General features: G+C 30.1%; 1 protein-coding gene across 4 annotated transcripts in view; it reads right to left on the reverse strand.

The window, feature by feature from the left end:
* The window catches only part of LOC126903887 (uncharacterized), an 86306-nt gene that overhangs the window by 45323 nt on the left and 15565 nt on the right, over positions 1-25418 (reverse strand). For 3 of the 4 annotated variants that reach the window (XM_050682438.1, XM_050682437.1, XM_050682439.1), the window contains exon 2: positions 372-525. In XM_050682438.1, coding sequence (XP_050538395.1) covers positions 372-525 — 154 coding nt within the window. Of the gene's footprint in view, positions 1-371; positions 526-8163; positions 8459-25418 lie in introns of those variants that run through there. The other variant, XM_050682440.1, reaches the window with a different exon arrangement.

A 25418-nucleotide genomic window follows, 5' to 3' on the forward strand; every position in this document is an offset into this window, starting at 1 on the left:
AATATTCTCTAGTCTTAGCAAGGTCGCCTACTCCCACAAAATCGAGGTGCTGTGATCGCGGAACAAATTTGCTCGTGTTTCAAAAAAAAAAACATTCGTATTTATAATGTTAGTATCATAACCGTCTTCGGGTGAAAAAGTGAAAGGTATTCTATAACAACGACCTGTATGGGAAAATAATGAACGAGTTGATTCATTTTTAAAAAGCGAAACGTTTTATATTAAAATGGGCAAGGTCGGACGTACACTCATAACTTGTTTCAAAATCTTAAATCGTCCGAAGTTCGTCTACGAAACTTTAGATGCAATCCATATGATTGTTATTCACAGCTGATAACACAAAAATAATAACATGCAAGTGTGACACGTACCTTATACAGTTTATCCTTGCTGTACCAGACGTCTTCTTCGTCCTCCACCTGAACAGGAAATCCGGCTCCGGACTCCAGGTTCAGATCGTCTCGAGATCTGGATAGTATGCGCCGTCTTGATATCATGTCGCTAGTCACTGATAATGACGGGCAGCTATAACAAAAATGGTACACATTATTACAAAATGGTATCGAGAACATATTAATTAAAAGTGACATACATAATTGAACATTTTATGTTCTGTTATCTGTTTGATATTGAACTGTGATTATTATAGCAAAAGCTGAATGAATGTTAAAAATATATTTTTCGGTAGTGCATTAAAAATTATGTATAATAAATTATTTTTTTGGATAACCTAAACGAAGGCGTACGCCGGATTTACACATAATTATGTATTATTATTTTTAAAAAATTCAATTTTTATACTACGAGGAAAGTGATTTTATTGTTTCAATTTAAGCTTAATTGTCACCTCGTAAAAGAGTTCAAGGACCACTGAAAGATTATTCTCTAGAATTATAATTACATATGGTTTAGGCTCTACGGTTGGGCTTTACTTGAATACCAAAAGCGAGTGTGTACGCATAGAATATACGTGTACCGACCACCAATGCTCTGTACGGGTGTGCCCATGGAAAAGGTCATAGCGCACGGAAAAAAAATGGTTTGCCGTAAACTACAATAACGACAAGACATTATTATTCTGACATTCTACGAGCCAGAAATATACAACACAATTGTAAAAGCAGCAGCGAAAGTGTGTAAGAAAATGCCCAACTCATTTAATTTCAATAGTTTCGTATCATTAAACGCGTATACTTATAAATTAAATTTAAAAGCTCAACTATTTAATGTCAACAGTTTTGTTGGCTTATAAAAACCATTCGATTTTAAATGACCATATTGTTCTCGTAGAATTAAATTTAAGTTGTCGCTGCAGTTCTCAGTTCAATAAGAAAAGTTTAATATATCATGTCACTGTACATTATTATGCGATATAATGATGTAACGTGCGTCTTTCCCAGGATAAATTGTATGTGAAAAAAACTCTCAGTCGAATTAAACATGTTATGGATCATTTTGGGCGATTCGCCAACAGTTTATATTTCCACTGTATTGTGCGAATCTCCCAAATGAATAATAAACAAATGGTTTTACTTAGGTCAAATATTATACCAGACCACTCCCTTAATAAGGAATAGTTATAAGACAGCAAAATTAACATTGACATTTATGGAATAGAAATAATTCGCTATTAGCGATGGCCATTTGAAATCGTGTGAACTCACTTATGCGGCTAAATAGATACACTAAAGTTCATTTTATTTTGTCTATTGACTTTCTTCAGATGAATTTTCCGATTGACTTTTGGGGTATTTTAAATCATAGCGCAACGTCATGTACATTCATTACAGACACTTTCGCTTTTCAAAATGGTTGCCCCAGAACTACATTGTCTATTACAGAATCGATACTCAAAGAAATGGACCGTTCCCATGTAAGATTTTACTTTATAGCAATTACAATAAACAATAATAGAATAATAGTCGCATAAATTACAAGTTACATTTCTCCTATGAAGCGCGCACGTGTGACAAGTTTGTAAACAGAAATGGTCCGATGTGATTCAAACAACGAAACAATAGATGAAGAATGTTTTTCTCCATTTGATTTGTACTTATTTCGTTGACAAACGATGATGTTCAAGACTACGCGCACAAAGGAAGACAATATTCTAATGAGTGCTGGATTTCCATCGCAATGAAAGTTCCCAAGCTACTACCGTTTGCTCGCACCAATGTATTTCATTATTATAATTATTATCGCGCAAGCCGATATCCGATTATCCAAAAATCCTTCCCACGATTGTAAAAAACAAGAGTTACCATAAAATTAAAAATAAACCTTGGTACGCCGATGTGAAATAACATTGGGGGTATTGTCAACATCGTTCGCCAAAGGATTTTGTAACTTTAAAAAACACATTTTCTCATGGCGAAACTCTGTGCGAACATATCATTCTAGACTCTAGATTAAGTAATTATTGCAACGTACGAAATTCACACCACCAGGAAAACCTTGTCTATAGAATCACATGTGAATCATCTGCAAGTACACATGTCTTGGTCGATATACTCTTCTGAATATCGCGTTAAGGTAAAACCGATTAATCGCAGCTCGTTACCCCAACTGTTGCTGTTGGCCGATCATCTTTTACACGTAGTGGCGCCAATGACCCTGACAATTGGTTGATTTTCGCCATCAGATAACCTGACTTACTTCCAACACATTTAACACGCTCGCGCATAGGCGAATTAACGGTTCGTTAAACATAATATTAATATTGTACATATTATATTAGTTTGTACATAATACGTGTCTGTTGCGGGTAAGACATAAGCACCACGAGGGTTACCATTTATAGAACGTAAGTGTAGGACGTCCGAACGGACGTGTGGGACGAATTACAGCATACGATATGAGTGTATATTAACGTGGTGGGCCGGCCCTTGTCCTGCATAAGGAGAATCGCCTCCCGTGGACGGTTCATTGGATGCATAATGCATTTTTATACGTACACATTATCTTTATTGTGCTCGTTTTTCGGAACACCACTATCCTGGCATTGTTCGATTGTCTTAACAATTGCGTCCAGTACGCACAACAAGACTGTCCGATTGTTTTCAAACATCTCATGCTAAGGGTTTGCCGACCCCCAAAGATAGAACGGCATTCTTGACGAAAATAAATGTAAATAATAAAAGTATATATACAAGAGTGTTAACATTGTAAAGACTCATTTTTTCTTTTTTTTTACTGAAAACAAACAATTTGTACCTTACGAGTGATTTCGATTAAAAAGTCACGTGCCCGAATCGATAAAATTCTATTGTCTTAACCCACCGTTAGGTCAGTCGAGTTGACGCAATCGTAACCGTTAGGCCGTGTGTTTGTTTTTTATTATAACGGAATTAATACAACATTTTTCGAAAGATCATCTTGAATGTCGCCCACTTTTTTGTTGAACGTTCGACAACATTTTAAAATCGTTATTTTTTTTTATCCTACGCCATTTGTACGACAGGTTAACGGACTATGTGCCAAAACCCATATAAACACCAAGTTAATAGGTTTAAAAGGGCATCACAACAGGGGGTACGTACAGTGAAAAACAACATAATAACATGGTATTATATTGTAGTTTATGACCTCTGGCAAAATCGATGCGATGTGTCATCGGAAAAATGACATAACTGTCAATTAAATCTCAATGAAACAAAATCAGGTTGACCGTACAATCATTATGCGGTTGTAGACTATATTATTCTGCGACTTAAAGTGTTGGGTTCAGCGAGGGAAGAAAACCGCGTGGGCCAAATGACGCGTCAAAACAGTCAGCATTGTCGGAAAATAAAGTAAAACTCTTAGAGATGTTTCACAATTTCCTCACCAAAAGTGTAATAATTGCAACATAGTGTGATACGATTTAAAAAAACTCGAGCAAATTGAATTCACATAATGATCCTCGGTTTGAACGGAGTTCTAGTTTAGGCTTTTTGAAATATCACATAATTTCGAGTTGTGTTCTCTTTCTATCAGATGAGACGTGCATGGCTCTTGTTATCCCACGGTACAGGCTGCGAAACAGAGTCTATTAAAACGTTAAGTTATCATATTGTTGTATATAAGGTATCATTTGTCGCGTACTTTACATTCGGGTCCTATATTGTTACTCGTAGTATATTGTTCTAACCACGACAGCGGCGTCTTCTAATAATGAAGTATAAAATAAACCACCATTTTTACCACCACTAAAAACCACCGACAGAGTTCAATTAAAAATACACCCCCCGATGACAACCTCCCCTCCAGAAAACACAATAGAACGAATCGATCAGGGTTCTTGGCAAGACCACTATTAATCACTATGTAGTCACCTAATTAATGAACACGGGGTATGTTTCTATAGAAGGCAATTTGGAATCTACATAACATAATGCATTTAAATATATATATATTTATACTCATACGTATTATTTAATCCTATGACAATCATTCGGGTTCTTGACCTCACAGTTAGCTGCCAACACTGATATATTGGTCAGTAGTTGTAAAACTAGAACTTCCACAACAGTCAATTCTCTTGAAGATGAGTTAATATTACAATTATTACAATTGGCTGCTACAACATTCATTAATGTATATGTAATCAGCTTAGTGATGGGAAAAAATATATTTTCTTATGACATTTACCCACGCATAACGTAGTAGTTGACATGCAATAACATAAGAAAACCGGCCGAGTTTATAACCCAACGTATACATCACACATAACAATTGGAATAACGTTTGAAAAATTAAAAAGAATTAAACCAGTGTTATAGAAAAAAAAAACTCAAATTCAAATATTTACATTTTAACATTTGCGTTTAAAACTAAACTAATGTGGGATTGTTGAACTTGATTTTTGAGCTAAAATAAACGTTTAGTATTTTGTAATATTATTACGCAAAATAAAATAAAAACGAAATTATATATATAACATTATTCCAACAGATCATCGAACAACAAGTATAATCACATTAAAAGGAATCAATGCTCCAAAAAGTAAATAATTAGATGGTCTATATTCTTGTTATAATTTTACAGTTTATCCGATTGACCAGCGTCCAAGCTGTACCGAAACAACAACTAAATGCATGTTTAGTCTTCTGTAAATACCCTCTGATAGTGTACATATGTCATGGTATTATTAATATTGTACGTTTTGTGTACATGATAACAGTTGTAATACGATGCAGAGGTTTTCACCGGCGGCATTAGTTTGCCGAACGGAAGGAAGAGAAAGTCGAAAGCTACCAGTGACGTGAAGTGCAAAAACAAAAAAAAAACTAAATTAACACATGTAAGTGTTTTTTATTTCTAGTGCATCATTGAGCTTTTTGTTTCTCAATTATTTTTTATTCACGATTAATACTCACAAAAGGAGTTCCCATTGATTCCTTTAATCGCCACTTAATTTCGGGATATCAGACCCTGAAGATGCAAAGTTCTTTTATGATAATGACTCGACAACGTTTAGCGACCAGTCGTTACGCACGGATGAAATTTCCTGTATATACTACCGTATGCTATTATAAAACATACAAATCTGACATTAGCAATAGTCTATGCAAATATAATATGGATGTACGACGATACCCAGTGTCGTTGATCGGTGGAACGTGCATGAAGAATTTTTCTTCCGACCTTCACTCGATTAGCGCACGCTTTGATTCATTTTCCGTACCCTTTGGATTGAATTGTCTTCTTAACGAGAATTACGAGTACATTTTATGTACAGTCATATTATTATTTTTTTATACATAAGTTAAATTTTTTACTTAGTCAAACGTCAATACTCTTCATAATAAGTAATGCATACACATAATATTTTCTACGCGGGTACAACGACTCGTTAAAATATTTTCACAACATATGGTTTTGCCTCTCCCCTGATGAGTACGATGACCACCAAAATGTCAAAAAAAAAAACAAATTTTTGGCATATGATAGCAGTAAAAATAATACTCAGCCGACGGGGACATAATTTTCTGGAATAATTAATAGCAGTTCGTGCGTTTGACTGTTAACTTATATTGTTTTCGGCCATGGCATTATGTGAATGATCTTGTGAATGTGTGTGTATGGTCTACGTGTACGTATACATGTGTGGGAACAGTGCATATATATATTCACCAAGCACGTCTTGTGCAGTGCTTTGTCTCTACGTGATTTGGGATCGGACGACAAAAAATCGTTGTGATCGGAATTAATATTACTACTGTACATCGAACCGGAAAGTTTATCGTTTCCCTTTAATCCTATCACTAGCTATGCATTCCAATAATGCATGAAAACTAAAATAATGTTTAAGAAAAAACTATTTTTAACTTTCATGTTAGTATTAGAAAATGTTTTCACTAATGACACTACAATATTTCAGTTAAACGGTGTTGGCAATTGTTCAACGATTTTGGAACCTCCGCCTTATAAATCTTCACTGGACAACGGTCGTCTTTGGCTAGGCCAGGGTGCAATGGTTAAGGACACGAATAGAGTTTCAATAATTATGTAGTATTATTATTCATGTGCGGTGACGAACAAGATATAAAAAAAGACTATTAACATTTAGTATTAACAAATATATCATAATAAATATCCTTGCTAAAAAAACTCTTAGAGGACATTAGACCGACTAATCGCCTGTAACTGGACACAGTAATATATTAATATCATATCCGATAACGATGACTTTGGCGTACACAAGCAATCGATAAAAAAATATTGCCGTTAATCTCGTTGAACGTGTGATCAGTAGCTATTTCAACTGTAATTCAATCCGTGATGGTCATTAGTCATAATTGCTAATGTCTAGCTCGTGAGTTTAATATTCTCATTTGTATTTTAACCGTCCTTGAGTAATAATAATATTATTATTATATTAACCGCGTGAATAATACATAATCGGTATTCGATACAAATCGGTGTTAATAGTCTACTAAACGTTGACCCTAGTTGTATCCATTATAATTATATGACTTTTTGGTATCTAAAAAATACTTCATTTTTAGATAAAATTTATATGATTATACGTTTTATTAGAAAACTTACTTCTTTTCAAATCAAGTATTAGTGGATTAATGGGATGCTAACTGCAAATAATTTATGCAACACAAACTATCTAACTGGATAATTACACGTTGTTTAAACAGAATATTTATTATGATTCAGATCGATTGCCTAATTGGCTATAACGTCGTACGACTATTGGTTAGAAAGATGATTTTTGTGAGTGTAAAACAAAATTTTTACTGTACATTTTTCTTATTTTTGTATTGATTGAAAAATTTAAAATTTACCTACATAGAAATTTTAAAAGTTTAGAGTTTAAAATGTAATTTTTAATTAAACAATGCACGTCTAAATGATTTTCTGAATGTGAATTCGGATTGTATGCAGCTATAAATCGATTTCAAGACCCTCCAAAGACAAATTAATAAATTATTTAATTGCTTTTTGTTGCATGTGAATCGAATAATTAATAGTGTGCAAAATGTTTTATTCTAAAACAAAACGAATAGTCTGAGAAATGCACCCCGGGAGATCATTGTACTTTTTATTACAGTAAGCCTGGAGTCACCGTAATCAAGATTACATATGTTATAGAATGGTATCAAACTGTCTTGCACTTAAGCTACATTTTTAAATATTTTTTCATAAATTATTGAATTATTATTTAACGTTTTTGTGGTTACATAAGACGAAGATTGTGTCGCATCACTAATGTATACAACTGAAACATTACACGTTCAGCAGTGGTCAATAAAAAGTAAAACCGGGCCCGAAGGCAATTTTAAGATTAAGCCGTCTTGCGCGTTCTACAACTTGGCTAACCGTACATTCACTTAAATCTGAATGAATACAAAATAATATAAATATTTTTAATTTTCAATGTATACTCGAAATTTATAATTTATATTTATCTATAAAACTTCACTTTTAGTACCCCTTTTCTATTGAACTGAACTATTTAGTCGTAAAATCTAGGCCATAACATATTGAGCTCACAACTTATTGATGGAATATTGATAAAATGGTTACGAACCCGATAAAAAATTAGCATAATTTACAGAGTTTATTAGTATTTTAAGGGTGGAATTTTTATTACTTTCAATTACTTAATTGAAAGATTAGTAAAAAATATAATAAATATTAATTTTAAGTAAAATAATTTTTTTTTCTTACCAAAATAGTACTCAATTTCACCCTTAACAATGAAATCTCCACAAATTATTTCTATTTGAGTGAAGATGATCTACTCCAATTTATCTGTCATCGATGTGAAGAAATTCGCCCAAAAAACTAACAACACTAAAAAACGATACACACTTGATGACAATCGATTCTTTTAATAATTTACAGCACATTTATCGATACGACTAATGTAAACACACGTGTAAGACACGACCATTGGAGAGAGTTCGACTCTTACGTGGTACGACTGTACCGGACGGCGCGACCACCACTTCTGTCGACCAAACAGAATTATCCGCTTACACAACTTTCCTCTGTAGCGCCATCGCCACCTCCATGTATACACACCACTACCACTACCAGAACTCTTTCATCGATGACAATCTAAATACACATTGGCACGTAATTTTTTCTCTTTCTTTTAGAGTATACTATCTTCACAATCGAATTAAACACATTATATTGTATGTGTTTGATAATCATTGTGGTAGCCATATATTAATGTTGTACTGTTTGTTAAGTGGTCTACGCTATACGCCCGACACTTTTCTAGTAATAGCTTCGACTTGATTTAAGGCAGAGATGATTTCACAAAAAAATTTCAGGGACGATAATTTAAATTTCTTTAAATTGGTAGACATTTTTTTTGTTGGACAATTTGTAATTTTAGTGACAAAAATTAAATTAATAAATAAATTCTTTATGAGAATTTCTAATAAAGAATATAAACCTTCAATGGATATATGTGGAAATATTTTTGGTAATATGAATATCGATTAAAAAATACTTCATTTATTGTCAATTTTTATTCCATAACTTAAATTGTAAGGAATTTTGTTGATTATTTACAAAATAAATTTAATATTATTAAATGTTCATTATTTTTTACAAATATAAAAAAAACTGCTTTGGTTATTTCTAAAAAACATATATTAACTATGATTTTCAAATCGTTTAATATTTAAATTGTTTTATGTTAAAAAGGCAAATAATATTTTTATTCTATAAAAATCCTTCGAAATTCAATGTTGAAAATGTCATAAATTTTATACATCAAAAAATATGAAAAATGCAAGTACCCTGTTTTACATAAATTGTTTCTCTAATCTTCTCTGGCGATGTACCAATAAAAACTATGAACATATTTCCTTAATAATAACTCATTGGATTATATCTTTGTCATTAAGACAAATATTCTATTAATAGAATAAAGTACTCTTCATGACAATTTTATTAATTTAACGAATACTGAACGAAATAAAAAATGCTCATTACAATATTAGTTATTAAACATAACATTCAAAAGCTAACTAATTATTTTTGTACAAAATTAATACTTAACGATGATTATTTATTATTTTTGAATAACAATCAATAGCTAAAAAATTGTTCTTTAAGTATAATTAATTTTAAAGTAGAGAAACAATTTTTGGAGAGAGGGAAGTGTGTTCAATACATTTTTATGAAATCGCCTAAAGACGATATTTTGGACACGCTATGGATTTTAAGCCAAGTATTAAACAACTAATCAAAATTTATGAAGACATTTATTATAATTACTACGTAATTTTTTATGTAAAAATCAAGTTTACTCATGAATTCAATTTTTAAACAAATAACTAATTCCCGTTACCCATTAAAACACAAAAAATTATTATTAAAATTTTTTCAATTTACATCTTAAAAATAAACTTGTTTTTATTAATAACCTTGATTAGAAAAACATGTTTATCTAAAAATTTTCCAGGTTTTAAATTAATTTTTGAAATGCGATTTTTATTTGCTTCACTATTAAAAATGTTGATAAAGATTTGTATTCTTTTACTGTCATAAATACTTTTTATAACTTACTTAAAAAAAACACTTACATCACATACAAGCCTATAATTACTATTAATACAATTGAATAAAAAATAGTAAAAAGTTTTATTTTAAGGAAATGTCAAATATGTAAATTTATCGGTTTTTATAAGGTTGTGCAAAACCGTTTGATATAAAATATCAATTTTAACAATCTGTAGCTTTGGTATGCTGTTGCACTTGTGTTTTGTTATGTACAGAAACAACATAAATTATTGCAATAGATACACGTTACATTTTCTTTGTGGTTATCAATTTTATTCATTTTGAACTGTTATGCGCCAATGAAACAATCAATAGATACATAAATCCTACATGGTCGGGACTTGGCGACTGCGACTCGCGCTCAAGAATAGCCAATAAACATCGGATAAATTGTTTTTAGTGATTTTTTAGCTGGAGATTTACAGTTTCCCATGCGACTGAATCCTTAAACATTATTGCACACATGAGAATTTTTTGGCATACCGTCAGTACCAATCTAACAGGATTAATCTAACGGACTTGACGGATTAACGATAGAAATATTATTTATGTTTTTTTTTTTTGCGTTATTAATACTAGCCGATCACGTACGAATTAGTGCGATCAAGGTTATCGTCCACAGGGTTATAGGTTTTCCAAAGTTCAGTCCCCAGACCGTTAGGCGGTCTTGGAGTGTTAATTTAACAAACATATGAAACCGCAATACGTTATGGATGGATGTGTGGCACCTGCTGTTACTCACATGATATAACAGTATGCAGTAATTGAAAAATCGCTGTGATTGCGGTGGTTGCGATTTACACGAAACACGACCGCGGACGTGCGAATTTACCGATGAATATTTTGCTGTGTTATTATTTTAATATTATAGGGTGCAATCATTTGAAAACTCATTTTCACACATAAAAAACACGTGCAGTGATAGAACGGTACATTTTATTTGGACTAGGATTAATATTGATTATTATACACTAGATGAAACCGCATTTTGACTATGATACAAGTGTTAAAATCTCTTTCTAATAATTTAACATGATAAATGTTTTAAATAAAATTATAAAAAGCTGTGTTTGCACTTCTTCCAATAATGGATTTATGTGTTAATAGGTAAAAATGCAATCGTTCCGTTTTATTGTTGAAATCTGTATTATTTCTTAGATATTTGATCGAATAACGTTTGACATGAATTTTTTTTTAAATTATTTCATGAATTAAAAGGAGGTTGTGTATTTGGATTGTATTTTTTTACTTTATAAACCGAAAAAACATTTTTTGCGATTACGAAAACTGCTATAATTGATTAAATCATAGAATTTAGTCTATTTTGAAGAAACCACCTACTTTTTATCGGTCTATAGTCACCTACATTTCATTATATATACAAATAAGCACAACTGTGTCACCTTACACTACATAATAAATAAAAAACCGAATCTAATTGTTTACCTAATTTTATTATTTCTTTAAATACTTATAAAAACAACATTTATAGAATTTCATTATACTGCAATAAATGTAACATAAATTATAAGCGTCATTTTAGAATATAACCCAATTGTTATTTAGCTATTTCTCTACAGTTAAATGTCTGTAAAAAAAAAAACACATTCTATTTTATTTATAAATTACATTAATTCAGAAATGTTTCGATAGATAAACATTTAAGACGCTTGAAAGTACTAGAAAAATAAATTTTTAACAACAAAACCTTCAGCATTCCATAAATGTAAACCATACCAATTCATAATAATAGAAAACAACTTGTAAATCACATATATTGTGAATTTTTAATTCACATTCCTAACTTATACATATTCAACTATCATAGTCAAATTCCTATGGGTTAATTTATTGTTCGATTTTTAAATACTTACCTCCGAGTTGTAATAATATTACAACAGAAATCTTTTAATATTCAACACAAGTGTTACATTCTTGGTACAATTATATTTCAAATAATTACCAATAAATGTCAAAAGCAATTTAAATGTAAACCGGTTATTGTGTGTATTATGAGATAAAATAGCTTGATAGAGCAGCAAGATAATGATATGATATAATATGACCATGCATGAAATTTTATTATGAGATATGCATTTTTCTAAGTGTAACTAATTATTTATTTTTTATGAATTTGTTTCGGTTATAAAACAAATAAATAAGATGCAACCATCTTACTAATATGTTAACTATATCTTTTCAAAAAAAACTTTGGTAATCTGTATGTGAAATTAAAAGAATTATTTATGAAGTATTCTCTAAATAGATATATAAACACTTTTTTGTTTATAAAAAAATTTGATATTCGCAAATATCTTTCTATAGTATGATACAACGTTTGGTCTGTTGTTTATTTGTAACTTATAATTTCTATTCGACATTATTGAAAAATAATTATTTCAAATATTGCGATGAATTTATATAAAAATAATCGTAGTTACTGCAAAGTGGTACATAATAATGTCATAATAATATGTTCTTTCTTATGTGTGTAACTAAGTCTTTTTTGTTCGAATTATAATCATCTATTAATCTAAAATATATTTATAAAAATTGTTACACAATAATAGAAAAGTAGTATGGTGTCAAATCAAAACATAGTTTCGTCACATGCAACACGAGTGGCATTTGTCAAGTAGGTGATTTCCACATTTTATCTTGACGCTGCAAAATTATAATAAGCATTTCTTTAGAGATGTTAACGCACATGTACAATGGTGAAAACCCTCAAATATCTTTAAAAAAATTTAATTTTAAAACACACCTCAATATTGTAAACTGGCCATCAATAATGACATTAGCTAAGTGCATCATTACCTTTGGAACAACATCTTCATATGACCGAGTTAATAGGCATATAATACTAAGTTAAAATAATTAATTATTTGTACTTTATCTTATTCATTTACTTTATAAATAATAATTTAACTTTACATCTTTATTAATTCGTCTCAAATAAAGATTAATTTTTTCTTCAACTTGGAATCATATTTGTGTGGATATCTAGAAGGTATTCGTTCCTATCATCTTGTATGTACCAGACGGTACATACTTAATAAATGTAATTTGTGGTATCATTCACATCTACGAGTTGAAAAAAAAATAATGATAATGGATTGGTTATAATACATATGCACTAGTTATTAAAATAATAAGTATATCTATTGAAATTAAAAAATGTTGATAGGAATCTGACCTAGAATACTAGTTTAATAGTAAAACAGGATTAATAAGTGAAAAAAAAATACTTTTGAAAAAATATTTTTACATTAATTTTTTTAAATCATGATCGTTTTTCACAACATAATGAATTTTATATTTTAACTATCACCAATACAACTTTTCATTCATTTCCTAAAACAATTTTTTGAAATGAAATATAAATTAAATAAATAAATGAAAATGAATTTCAACGAAACTTCTGGTAGATCATGTAATCCTTAGAAATTTAATGTAACAATAAACTACTATGAAATAAATGTAATTTACAATTGCCTAGAGTATTATAATTTAAAATGATAAATACTTTTTTCGGCAATAGGTTACACAACATTTCACTAAAAAATGAATCAATTAAATAAAAAATAGAATGAATAGGTAAATATCAAATATTTGGTGTTAACTCAAAGTATTAAGTATAAAATATAAAATATTCATATTTTATAATTTCATCATATTTATCTATTTTTTGTATGATTTATTTTTAAATGTAACCTAATGGTCCAGTGCCGAAACTAGTAGTTACCATTTTAAATTATAATTTTCTAGGCACTTATATAACATTTTATTTATAATAATTGAGTATCTACTTTATAACACGTATCATAAGAACCCATACTGATGGAAGTCTATAAATACGCATATAGAAGACACAAATAGCACATTACTGACATTAAAATGTACATTAATACTTTAATATTCTCATAACGCTCAACATTAAATGCATGTAATCTGATAGCTCAGGTGACTATTTCGAATACTTGAAATTAAAGTTAAATAATCGTAAAACATTGTGTACATTTGTCGCTAATTATACAATATATTTATATTTATGAAAATAAAGTTTATATTCAGCGACTCGTTTTGTAAAAAAAAATATTATAAGCAACAGCATAAGTAATCGAATTATCAATGATTTTATGATAGAAATACTGCTATACATATTTAATCAAAACGAATTAATAACTGTCAATTAAACATATCTTTCTATGGCGATTGAAAATTTGTTTTTTCCCCTACCCAATTTACTACTGTTTCAGCTCCAGGTAAAAGTTTTAAAATATGCAGAGAATATAATGGGTTAACTGTTTAATCGATATAATTGCTCAATCATAGCTTGCACCAAGAAATCGAGTTAAGATATTATCGGGCCGATCAACTTGAATTCGATTTAGATGGACTCGACAAATATTGGAGATGAGTAGAATGAAGCAGTTAATTCGTTACTTAATTTTACATCTTTAATACTATAAGTGTAATTTTCATAATGAATATTATTCCAATACATTTAATAGTACTAAATGAAGTTGAATGTAAGCGCATAATATTTTATTATTATATTAAATCTTATAATATATTAAATTGTTTGGCTAATGATCTTTATGTAGTTTGGTAGAGCTCGTGCTTTTCGATTACAGTTTTGGCGTATTTTATAGTAGGTAGAGAATTCGTGAGTGAAATTATCTTGTTGTTTAAAAAGCGATAATTTTTGGCCACCCACGTTTAAGAATTGAGACGATCCTTTCAATAATAATTATCTTTAACTGATTTCATTTAGATAATTTTTATTTTATAATTAAACTTTATTTGAACAAATAAAAGCCTACTGGCAAAAGTAAAATAACAATGAATATTCGCATGTAATCATATAAACATACTTTTCCAACTAAGATCGAGTACAATAAAATTATATCGTTTACACGTTTCGTTGTAGTTAAAAATGTCACCACATGGGTGTCCTACACGGGCAGATAATAATACGCAATAACGTCACTGTTTCTGTAGTTTATGACTTAAAGGAAGTTTGTTTATTTACAAAGTCGCACGATTCCGGACGGTGTACATTACCGGACCCGCGGTATAAACCATTAGGTTGTTTTCACGTACCACTACAAAGTGCAAAGAGACCAACGGTGACGACATGAGAATATAAGTATCATAATCTCGCGCATATTGACTGCGGGGCAACTACCTTCGTATGCCTCTGCAGTCTTTCCCTTTTCACCGAAACCGGTCGGTACGTTTATCGACCTTGTTAGGAATGCACAGCGTTCATGCCGTGCACAGTCCATAAGAAGTGAAGTTTTTCTATTTCCAGAAAATAAATTAACACTTATGGTAAAAAAGCCGTGCAGATTCGCATGATAATAATATCGCGTTACTGTCATCCTGGCACGGCGTATCGCCCGTTGTACGAACAATATAAATTAAACGTACGCACCGCCGCCCCCGCCGTGGGGTTAGAGAGTCCATCGCATTTACACCAGTTGCGATGCTGCGATATGTGACAGAGTTTATTATCGGTCGTCGATTTTGGCGCGTAACCGTTGCCAAGTTATTTTTACCTCGGTGTACATATAACCACATGCAGAAATAAGTGTGGTCATATTGGTTTTCAAATAATAATATGGTACGAACATTGCCATTATACGGTCGAGGACCTCAGAAGAAAATACTCGGCCAATGTTTACATACATAGTGTCACGTAAACTATACCACCATTTAAGATTATTAAAATCCGCCGGGTTTTCGATTATTGACACCAATAATAATAATCTATTTTAGATGTAAATGTCTCGGATAATAGTTTCAACGACGAAATTCAGAAATATTTATTTAAATTCTGAGCACTAATATATTTTAATTACAAAAAAAAAAAAATATGCCTGGTAAAAATAAAATCAATGTGATCGAATTTAATTTTAGTGTGTCGAATTAATTTCTATACATCCAAAGATCATTAAATACTTGCTAAACTTATCACAATTTCTTTTCTGTATCCATATCTACTGGAGTATAGCTAAGGTTTAGTACATGATATTTTAGAAAACGATAGTGGTTGACGTCAATCCAGTTAAGCTAATAAAATCGTATTTAAAGAAATGCTGCACGAAACGCCGTGTTAGTATAATTAACAATTCATTAATCACGTGTCACGACATTGACATTACACAAAAATGCGTTTCAAAACAACTAGAACTATCGTGACAAAAATTTACGAGTTTTTAAATTTTGCTATTTTGTAACACTACTGGCAAACACGATATTAATTATTGACGTTGTTGTAATCGTTTCGGCCGTACAAATTTTCTAAGCAATCAATTTACAGACTATATGGGAATTTTATTAAAGCTTAGTTTCATGTTAAGTTGGGAAACAAAATTATGAACATTGATCAATTACAGCTAAAACTTTAGAACATTCATTATGCGACCGGTGTTACTATTCTAGAAGTACTTTGTTCCCAATCCTTGTTAAGCTTGTATAGATTTCATTTTGTTGACAATTTGACAGTTTAGGTACACAAGAACAGCTCATGATCTTATTGGTATCGTTAGTAGAATTATATATATATATTTGTTTTCGATATCATTAAACTATTAATATCCACTGGGAACGATCGTCACGAAATGTGCCCGACTCCGGCAGAATTAAACGACGACGTGGATTACATAATAATCATACGGCTAATGACTGTTTGCAACCACCAAAGAACATCGATCGGGGATGACCTTGGTGTCTTAAATCCGGCACATTCGTTAAGTCGAATTTACCTGCTGGCTATTGTGCACTGAAATAGACCAACAACCGGATTTTTACAAGGCAGGCGACTTTTTTTTTTAATGAGTTTGAGTATGAAAAAAAATTGAAACATATAAAATATCGTTCACGGCGTTGCAACTTTGAATTCTACTAAAAGACAATTATTGGGATTTTTTTTCACATATTCGCTATGTCGGTGCTTGCAACTGAAGAATTTTATATAGTGTCGTCTAATGTCTGCAGTATATTTGCTTACGACAATGCGGCTTATTAAACAGTGGTTCATTTTTTTACCACTATATAAAAAACTATCATAAGAGTAGTTCACCAGAGATTTATAATTATAACATTTCATAACCCTTAAAATCTTGTAATACTCTGGGAAAATATTTAACTCTGAAATAATGCAGTTAAAGCTCATCATATGATTTGAGTAAAAATTAGACACGAATATATAAATAGATATATCTTTCTCTAGAAAGTAAATTAAAGAAATCAATCCATAATGACATTCAAGTGATGTGCAGTACAATAAAAAACTTAAAAGCATTGTTTTTAATTCATTCATAGTTGAATCTATTCATAACACATGATACAATTACTCGTCTAATATTATCTAAATAGGGATATGATGTCGATAAACCCAATACACGAATGCAACCTTGCGCTGGTTTTTCGCAGCACTTAAGGTCATATATTTAATAAGATTGTTTTTGTAAATTATCTCTTTGAAGTATTTTGTCTACATCGTATGCAATATTAAAATATTTGACTTATATCAAATTGGTTGTTTTTCCACATTGATTAACTTTGCGTTGTCCACTAAGAGAATTTTAATTAGCAAGTTATCGGGCAAATTTGTTATTTAACGTTAAAATAGTATGAGATTATATAAGTAATAAATTATTAATCATACTTTTATAATAAATAATTACTATATACAAACAGAATGACTCATCAAAGCACTGTAAAAAATTTAAATCATTTTCAGTTATTTCAGTATTGATATTTGATACATTATTGTCAAATATTTCTATTATAATACAAATACAGTGCATTTTGTACTACTATTCTATATCAAAAAAATAATACAGTTCAGTATGATCGTGTAAAGTTTCAGTAGAAAAGTTTTTTTTTTACTCTTATTATTTTCAATACTAAAAATTGTACTGCGATTATTTTTTTTTTTTTTTGGGTGTCCAGGAATTACTTTTGTGCGAGAAAAGAAAATGCACTCCAGTCAAGCACGTTGATGTTCACATATTATGTCGGCAAGTTGTAAAACGAAAGCCTACAAGACAATGCCAGTAAATCCACTGGACTTGTAAACCTACTACCGTGTTTGAAGGTCGGTCGGGCATCTTCTTCTTTGTGTCCGTGACCATGTAATGGCGTTTTTAAACCGAAAATAGTAGGAAAATAACACCGCCGCACAAAATTAATGTATTCTTCGTTATGTAAGACTATAAAGATACCCAAAAATGGTTGTACGTGACCATTTGTACCGTTATCGTCTCTCTTAACGAGCCACACGAGATACTTGGAACTATTACACAGAACCTTCTTCTGAATCTCGGGTAGAATAGAGTCATCGTGGATCAATTTGTTTCATCAATAGATATGTTGTGTTTGCAATCTAAATCGATTAACTTATATGCACTGTGCACGAAATAAATGAACCTCCTTTAGCAATCCAAAACACATTANACTCTCTTAACGAGCCACACGAGATACTTGGAACTATTACACAGAACCTTCTTCTGAATCTCGGTTAGAATAGAGTCATCGTGGATCAATTTGTTTCATCAATAGATATTTGTGTTTGCAATCTAAATCGATTAACTTATATGCACTGTGCACGAAATAAATGAACCTCCTTTAGCAATCCAAAACACATTAAAATAAAGTTATATCGCACCACAGATTATGCAGCAACACAAGTTACGACTTTGAACTGTGTCTTCTTTAGAAGCAACTCGAACTTTATATTATAGAATAACTAAACAGATCTTATTACGATCGTTTAAGTAATTGCACAAAATGTGATTGAATCGGTCATTGTACACCTCTATTCTTCTTATCTAAACTTAAATCTATTGAGTAATACGTACGACGGTATTTAACTGACATTCTAGTCAACAATAAACATGTTTTTGAACTCAGTAAATACAGTAGAAGGGTATGCATAATAGTGTAAAGTTATTACATACACGCGCGACGGTAGTTAAGGTTTGTTATTGCTACGGAATTCGCCAGTGTAAATACCTCGGCATGGCGTACAACCGGACAACGATCGTCTTTGGCTCACATCCAAAACGCCGTATTATTTTCTGTAGCGTTTTGTTCTTTCTTCTTTTTCTTCTTCATCTATAGTTTATTGTTTTGACACTAAGCCCTTGGTTGTCCGGCGCAATTAAAATGCAGGTAAAATAAATTGCAATTTACCTTTGCAAACGTATACATCAATGGAATGCACGCTGTGGATTATTACTCCCGGACTCCATTTTGTTAGCCGTTATGTCGTGATTCTATTGTGATATTCAAAGAAAATTGGACGTTTTTCAACGCTATTAACAAATACAACGCTTGGTTTTCTGTAGCTTAACACTCATTACTTAATACTGGAAATAATTCACCGAAAGACGGCGTTGATAAGCAATATAATGATCTTAATCGACTGGTTTTCTTATTTGCGTTAGCTAGCAATAAAAAATCAACGAGTCCAATAAGAAATCGTTCGGAAAAATCAGTGGAAATTGACAGCGCGTGTGCGTCTAAAGAGCTTATAAATTTCACTCTAATGTTGTTTACGCTTTGGTGAAGAATAATGAACACTGATATAAATTATAGCTTATTGGAAAATGAAGGTGTTTTAAATTTATTATCTTCGGTACTATCGATAACCCGATTGTAGTGTACAGGACGTGTATTATATTAACTAACAACCATTGAATTATGTATAGTGAAATATGGCTATACCCTAGTGGAGCTAAGCAACAAGTTATGTCCAGTTGATTTCGTGTATTTTATTTGTAATTCCAATTAAGCAACTTTTTTAAAATATTAGTTTTCAAATAGGATTTACTATATGAAGAGTAAATTCAGTAGAAACAAACAATTTTAATATGTTTGCTGATTGTAATATTATGTTGTTTTATTAGAGCTTAAGAAGTATTAAAATAATTACAGTGTATACGAATAATTTATGTAGGATTTTAAGTTCTCTAACTCTTTGACAAGCATTGCTGCAACGGATGTTCTAAGGAACCAAAGAATACAACGCATTACATTTAAAAATATGTGTCCTTCCGCTTCAAGAAGAAATCGTCGGATATTATTCAATGTTTAGGTTATCATCGACTGTCAACACTAATAAACAAAAATATCAACCAACTAATATTTATTCTTTTTCTGCTGTAGGCGGTTTGCACTATGTGGTAGCTAAATTAATGAAGAAGTCTAGAAGTTGATTATAAATGTTAAAATACTCAGTAATGTACCCCGCAGAGTACATTACTGAGTACTTTAACAAATAATATTTTTTCGAGCGCCACTTCAATGTTTGCTTGGAATGTACCAAAAAAACAATAAACCGGTGTAGTTACCAAAAAACGGTAATGTCCTGAGTTTAATGTTTAATCTCTTATTTTCCTTTAGTCGCTATTACACGCTACTCTGAAATACACGTTAACCATACTAACAGTATTATTTCAGTGTAGCGTAATATTGTTGAATAACAGGATCATTAATAATAAAAACGTATAAACTGCACTAATCTTTATGAAGTGGTCTTCTTTAATTGTATAATATTAGTAAATAAAATTATAGAAAAATATTCGCTTCTTTATTAATTGTACCATACATCGATAAACCATTTTGTTAGTCATACCATAGCAATTGATCTTCCTAAACAAATCATATAACTCAAAATAATATAACTTTTATAGAACTATTTAGTTTGTCGATGTTAATGCACTAACACAGACAAACTATATATACTATATAAAATTCAAATTTTATTTTACTCATTACAATTACAATTGCCAATGTTTATAGTTTTAAACATAATAATTTATTATATAAATCACATATTTAGATGTATAAATAAAAACTACAACACAAAAATATGAATTCGACAGTAAAATATAATCAATGACGTTTGAGAAATAGTAGTATTATGAACATTGTAATTTTTAAATTTATATACGTGATATAATGTTTTACCATAGTCTTTTTTTTTTTTTTGACAAAACCTTGCCTAATTTTATTAAAAACTTAAAGTTTAATAATATGCAAATATAAAATGAAATATCGTAGGCAATAAAATTATATAAGGCGCCAGAGAAGAGTATTTATCGATACTATACACTTTTTTGTAAGTTCTTGTATAATCAATTTACATATACTTATAATTTATTCAAACATGTTCATTTATTCTATATTATTCAAAACAGATGGAATAGTAACATAATATTTATGAAGAATAGCTTTTCTTAAAAGAAAATATTAATTGACGGTATCTTAAATTATAGCAACTGAAATAATATTCTGATTTTCTAAAAATTCGTTAAAATAATTAAAAATAAATAATAAATGTGTGTTAATTAGCTAATATAATATTTGAATTATAGATCATGAATTTTTATATGATTTTCATCTTTTACATAATGAAATTATCTAAAAATTATAACAAAACGATTTTGGGGTTGTTAAAGAAAAACTGGCAATTAATAATTTTACAAAAAGATTTTAATCAATTAATTCACCTCTATTCTAACTATTGAAGTCGGCTCTATCTTAATCATTTGACAATATTTTTACATCAGCTGTCAACCTGACTCTACATCATTATGATTGAGTGAACAAGTAAGAGGACAAGGAATGTGTCATAGTTAAAATTCCCATATGAACACCCATCCAAGAACTATCAGCAAACAGCTCTGCTAAATATTAGCGTTAAAGCGGCGGCTGAATAATCCACAACGCCACACCACACCAAGAACCAAGTTATTTGGTTGTTTTTTCTTCAATTTTCATGAATGGACCTCATTTTGATTACAAATATAAATTATACAAATGTTTTATACATCCGATAAATAAATACAATAATTCACTGTATAACTTATCTGCTCTGTGGATTGTTGTCATTTGAAAAAAAAATGTATTTTTGCTAATTATTTAAGAATCTAAGATAAACTTATTAAGAATAATCTTGGTAAGAATATACAATACACAAGTTATAATCACATGGGACTTTTAACTGGTAGTGGTAGCTCTAATACACACATGATAAACGATTACATATTCGGAAACGAGGACAATAATATTAACTTAAGCTTGTATCCTACGCTGTCAATAACGATAAGTATAGATTAACGTGTCTGTATATTTGTATTAGTATTGCTCTGAGGTATCTGTGCGAGACAAGTCACGACAATCAAAAATTCTCCCAAGAATCAAGTAAGCCCCATCAATATAAAAGTATTACGAAATATATATCTGTCTCCGAATTCATAATTAGAAATTCTTTCAGTGATTGACAAAATATACATACTCGTAGCGGTAAAAGATAAAACTCGAATTCAATCTTAGATACAATTATTGTTATAGAAAAAGTAGCAGTCAACATCGACCTCGATTATATTATTGAGTTTCGAACCAGCCAGGAGACTTAAATGACTGAATACAACGTAAACAACATCGTGCATGATCTTTCTATGTCTACAGAACACTTAATCTTATTATTATTGTTATGCGCTTTTATGTTTGTCTAGTCTCATGTTGCAACTTAATCGCGACGACCTTCGATTGCGCTAAGCTTCAAACTTGTTTTTTTGACCATACCAATTTTGGACGGTGGAGATTTTCCACTTGGGTCGTATCACTGAAACTTAATAAGAGCCGTTTAAATGTTTTTTTTTTTATGTCTTATGCATATTGATTATTGGTCAACTACATCATGAAATAACGTGAGCTAGAGACCAATAGAAAGAAGACGTGTTAATTCTAAACAATATTCTGATGTCATTGTTTTTGATGCGGCAGCACAATTTTCAGAGGATTCCCGTCGAAACCGGTGATGACAGCTATTGACGGGAAACCACAAATTTTGGTTTATTGTACGGAATATCGACATCCCGACTGACTAGCTGAGGTTAATATATCGGACTATATTTATTATTCAATTAAGTAGTTTTAGAATAAGCAAATGACTTATTTCTATTACTCGATAAATGTATGTAAAAAAATAATGACTTAAGCAACAGATAAAAAACGATTGTTAAAATTGATATGCACTACGCCTATACAATGCTACCAATAAAAAAGATTCTAGTATTTTGTATTACATAACAAAATACAATATACGTAAAAAATAAAAATAAAGAAACCTTATGAATACATTTTGATTTGACCAATGGGAAATATGATACTTACCAATATGATAATGAATTTCAAATTATTCTTAAGAATAATTGTAAATTATTTTTCAATTCTATTTTAAATGATAAATATTCTATATAACATAAACATAATATAGAATTTATTCGATCTAAACATAAGTATAATACATAAGACAAAAAAATAATTTGTTTTATTTAAAATTGTTTGTAATTTTAATAGTATAGTAAAATACTAATACAATGAAAAAGTTAAATGCAAGTTAAAATTTCAATTTCAATTCAAGAAATATTTTCCACTATTTATTAAAACCTACAATGAATAAAAAATAAATACTAAATATATTAAAAAATTGTATTTCGGATTTTACAAAAAATATAAACTCAAACATGTAATTTACTACTAATAACACATGAATTCTACTAACAATAAAAAGCGAATTTTTTGAACGTGTGTAGTGATTATTTCACCAAGGACGTTTAAGTAAATTCACAGTAATGGGTGTTTCGACTAAGACTGACCCACAAACAATAACTCTAAAGAAATTTAAGCGATCCAAATGTCCTACGAGCCGGTTGTAGTATACCATAAAATTTCCGGTTGTTTCTCTTNTCACCAAGGACGTTTAAGTAAATTCACAGTAATGGGTGTTTCGACTAAGACTGACCCACAAACAAGGGAGCAATAACTCTAAAGAAATTTAAGCGATCCAAATGTCCTACGAGCCGGTTGTAGTATACCATAAAATTTCCGGTTGTTTCTCTTAATACGGTACCTACACACACCTACACATGTGCATACATCGCAAAAAGTCGCTCGTTACGTGAGCGGGCCACAGTCGGTAGCTATGGAACTACGGCCTTGATAGGTCATCAGTTGTAGAAACCACCGAAACTGATTGTCAGATTAGGGCGGACGCGTCACGATTATCTTCCAAACACAACGCAAATTAGATTAGCAAATTATTTAGCATATTGAAATATGGAACTCAAAATACCATGTTGTTTAAATATATAAATTAAATGTTTAGAAGTTAAAAACATTAATAATAGTCTTTTAATTCATAAGATTTTTTTTTTAGAACACCACACAATTTTATTTACTGTGATAATAATCTATATTAATAATTGTATTGAAAAATGTAATAAATATCAACATCGACTAAATTCCGTATAAAGTCCAGCAATTCAAAGTAAATAATAAGATTTTTGTAAGATTTGCAAAGAAATTTTTATAATAAGAATTCTATTACACTATTAAAGTTTAAAATTAATCTCAGAAATATTATAGATTATTAAATTTTAATCTAGCAAAATATAATTTCACAGTATGTTTGATTTTATATTTTAAAATTGATTCATTAAAATTCTTTAAATAAACTTTAAAGAAATTATAACTTATGCAATGTTTCAAAATATTGTTCTACTTACAATTTTACTAATCCACTTTAATTCGACTTTTACAATTAGTGTACATACCTGAAACAGAATAAATAATCTTTAGAATTTTTATGAAACAATGTTCAATTATTTATGATAAAAAAAGATTTTCTGTATAAGTTTAATTATTTAAACCCATTTTATATGGGCTTTTACAGTTTAGGATCAATATTTTGATAAATTGTTTACCCTCATCTATAATCAGTACAAATTTTAACTTCAGCAGAACTACTAAACAAATAAATATGACTTTTTATTAAAATACACTGATACTTGTTTTTGTCTGAATAATCATCTCATTTGCATAACATGCATTATAATAACAAAAGAGTTTGTATATAACAATTTTATGTCTGGGTGTGGTTTTAATTAACTATATTAAGAGTTACAACATAATTATAAGTAATAATTATTTATAATTTCTGATCGTTCAATCTTTTTTTTTTAAATTTTCTTACATAAATATGCTAACAATTTTTTTTTTTTGAATTGAGCGCATTCTATTATTATTACTTTCTGTTAGTTAAATATTACTATCTACTCTTTTACCAAGAGATCGCGCCATGTCTCGATTCTCCTCACTTACCATCAAGACCATTAAAATAATAGAATGACTCGTTTATATATTTTCTCAAAAAAAAAAAATATATAATATTAATAAAAAGAATGTAAGATCAACTGTAAAAGGATGACCACTCTTTATGCCAATCTATTTTCACCAATTATATAATTCAAAAACAATATGAAAAATTAATATTGATGCCTGATGTATAGGAAAGCGGGACAAATAGACGATTGGGC

This window comes from Daktulosphaira vitifoliae, unplaced genomic scaffold (assembly GCF_025091365.1).
Source record: "Daktulosphaira vitifoliae isolate Bord-2020 unplaced genomic scaffold, ASM2509136v1 Scaffold_4, whole genome shotgun sequence".
Lineage (NCBI taxonomy): Eukaryota > Metazoa > Arthropoda > Insecta > Hemiptera > Phylloxeridae > Daktulosphaira > Daktulosphaira vitifoliae.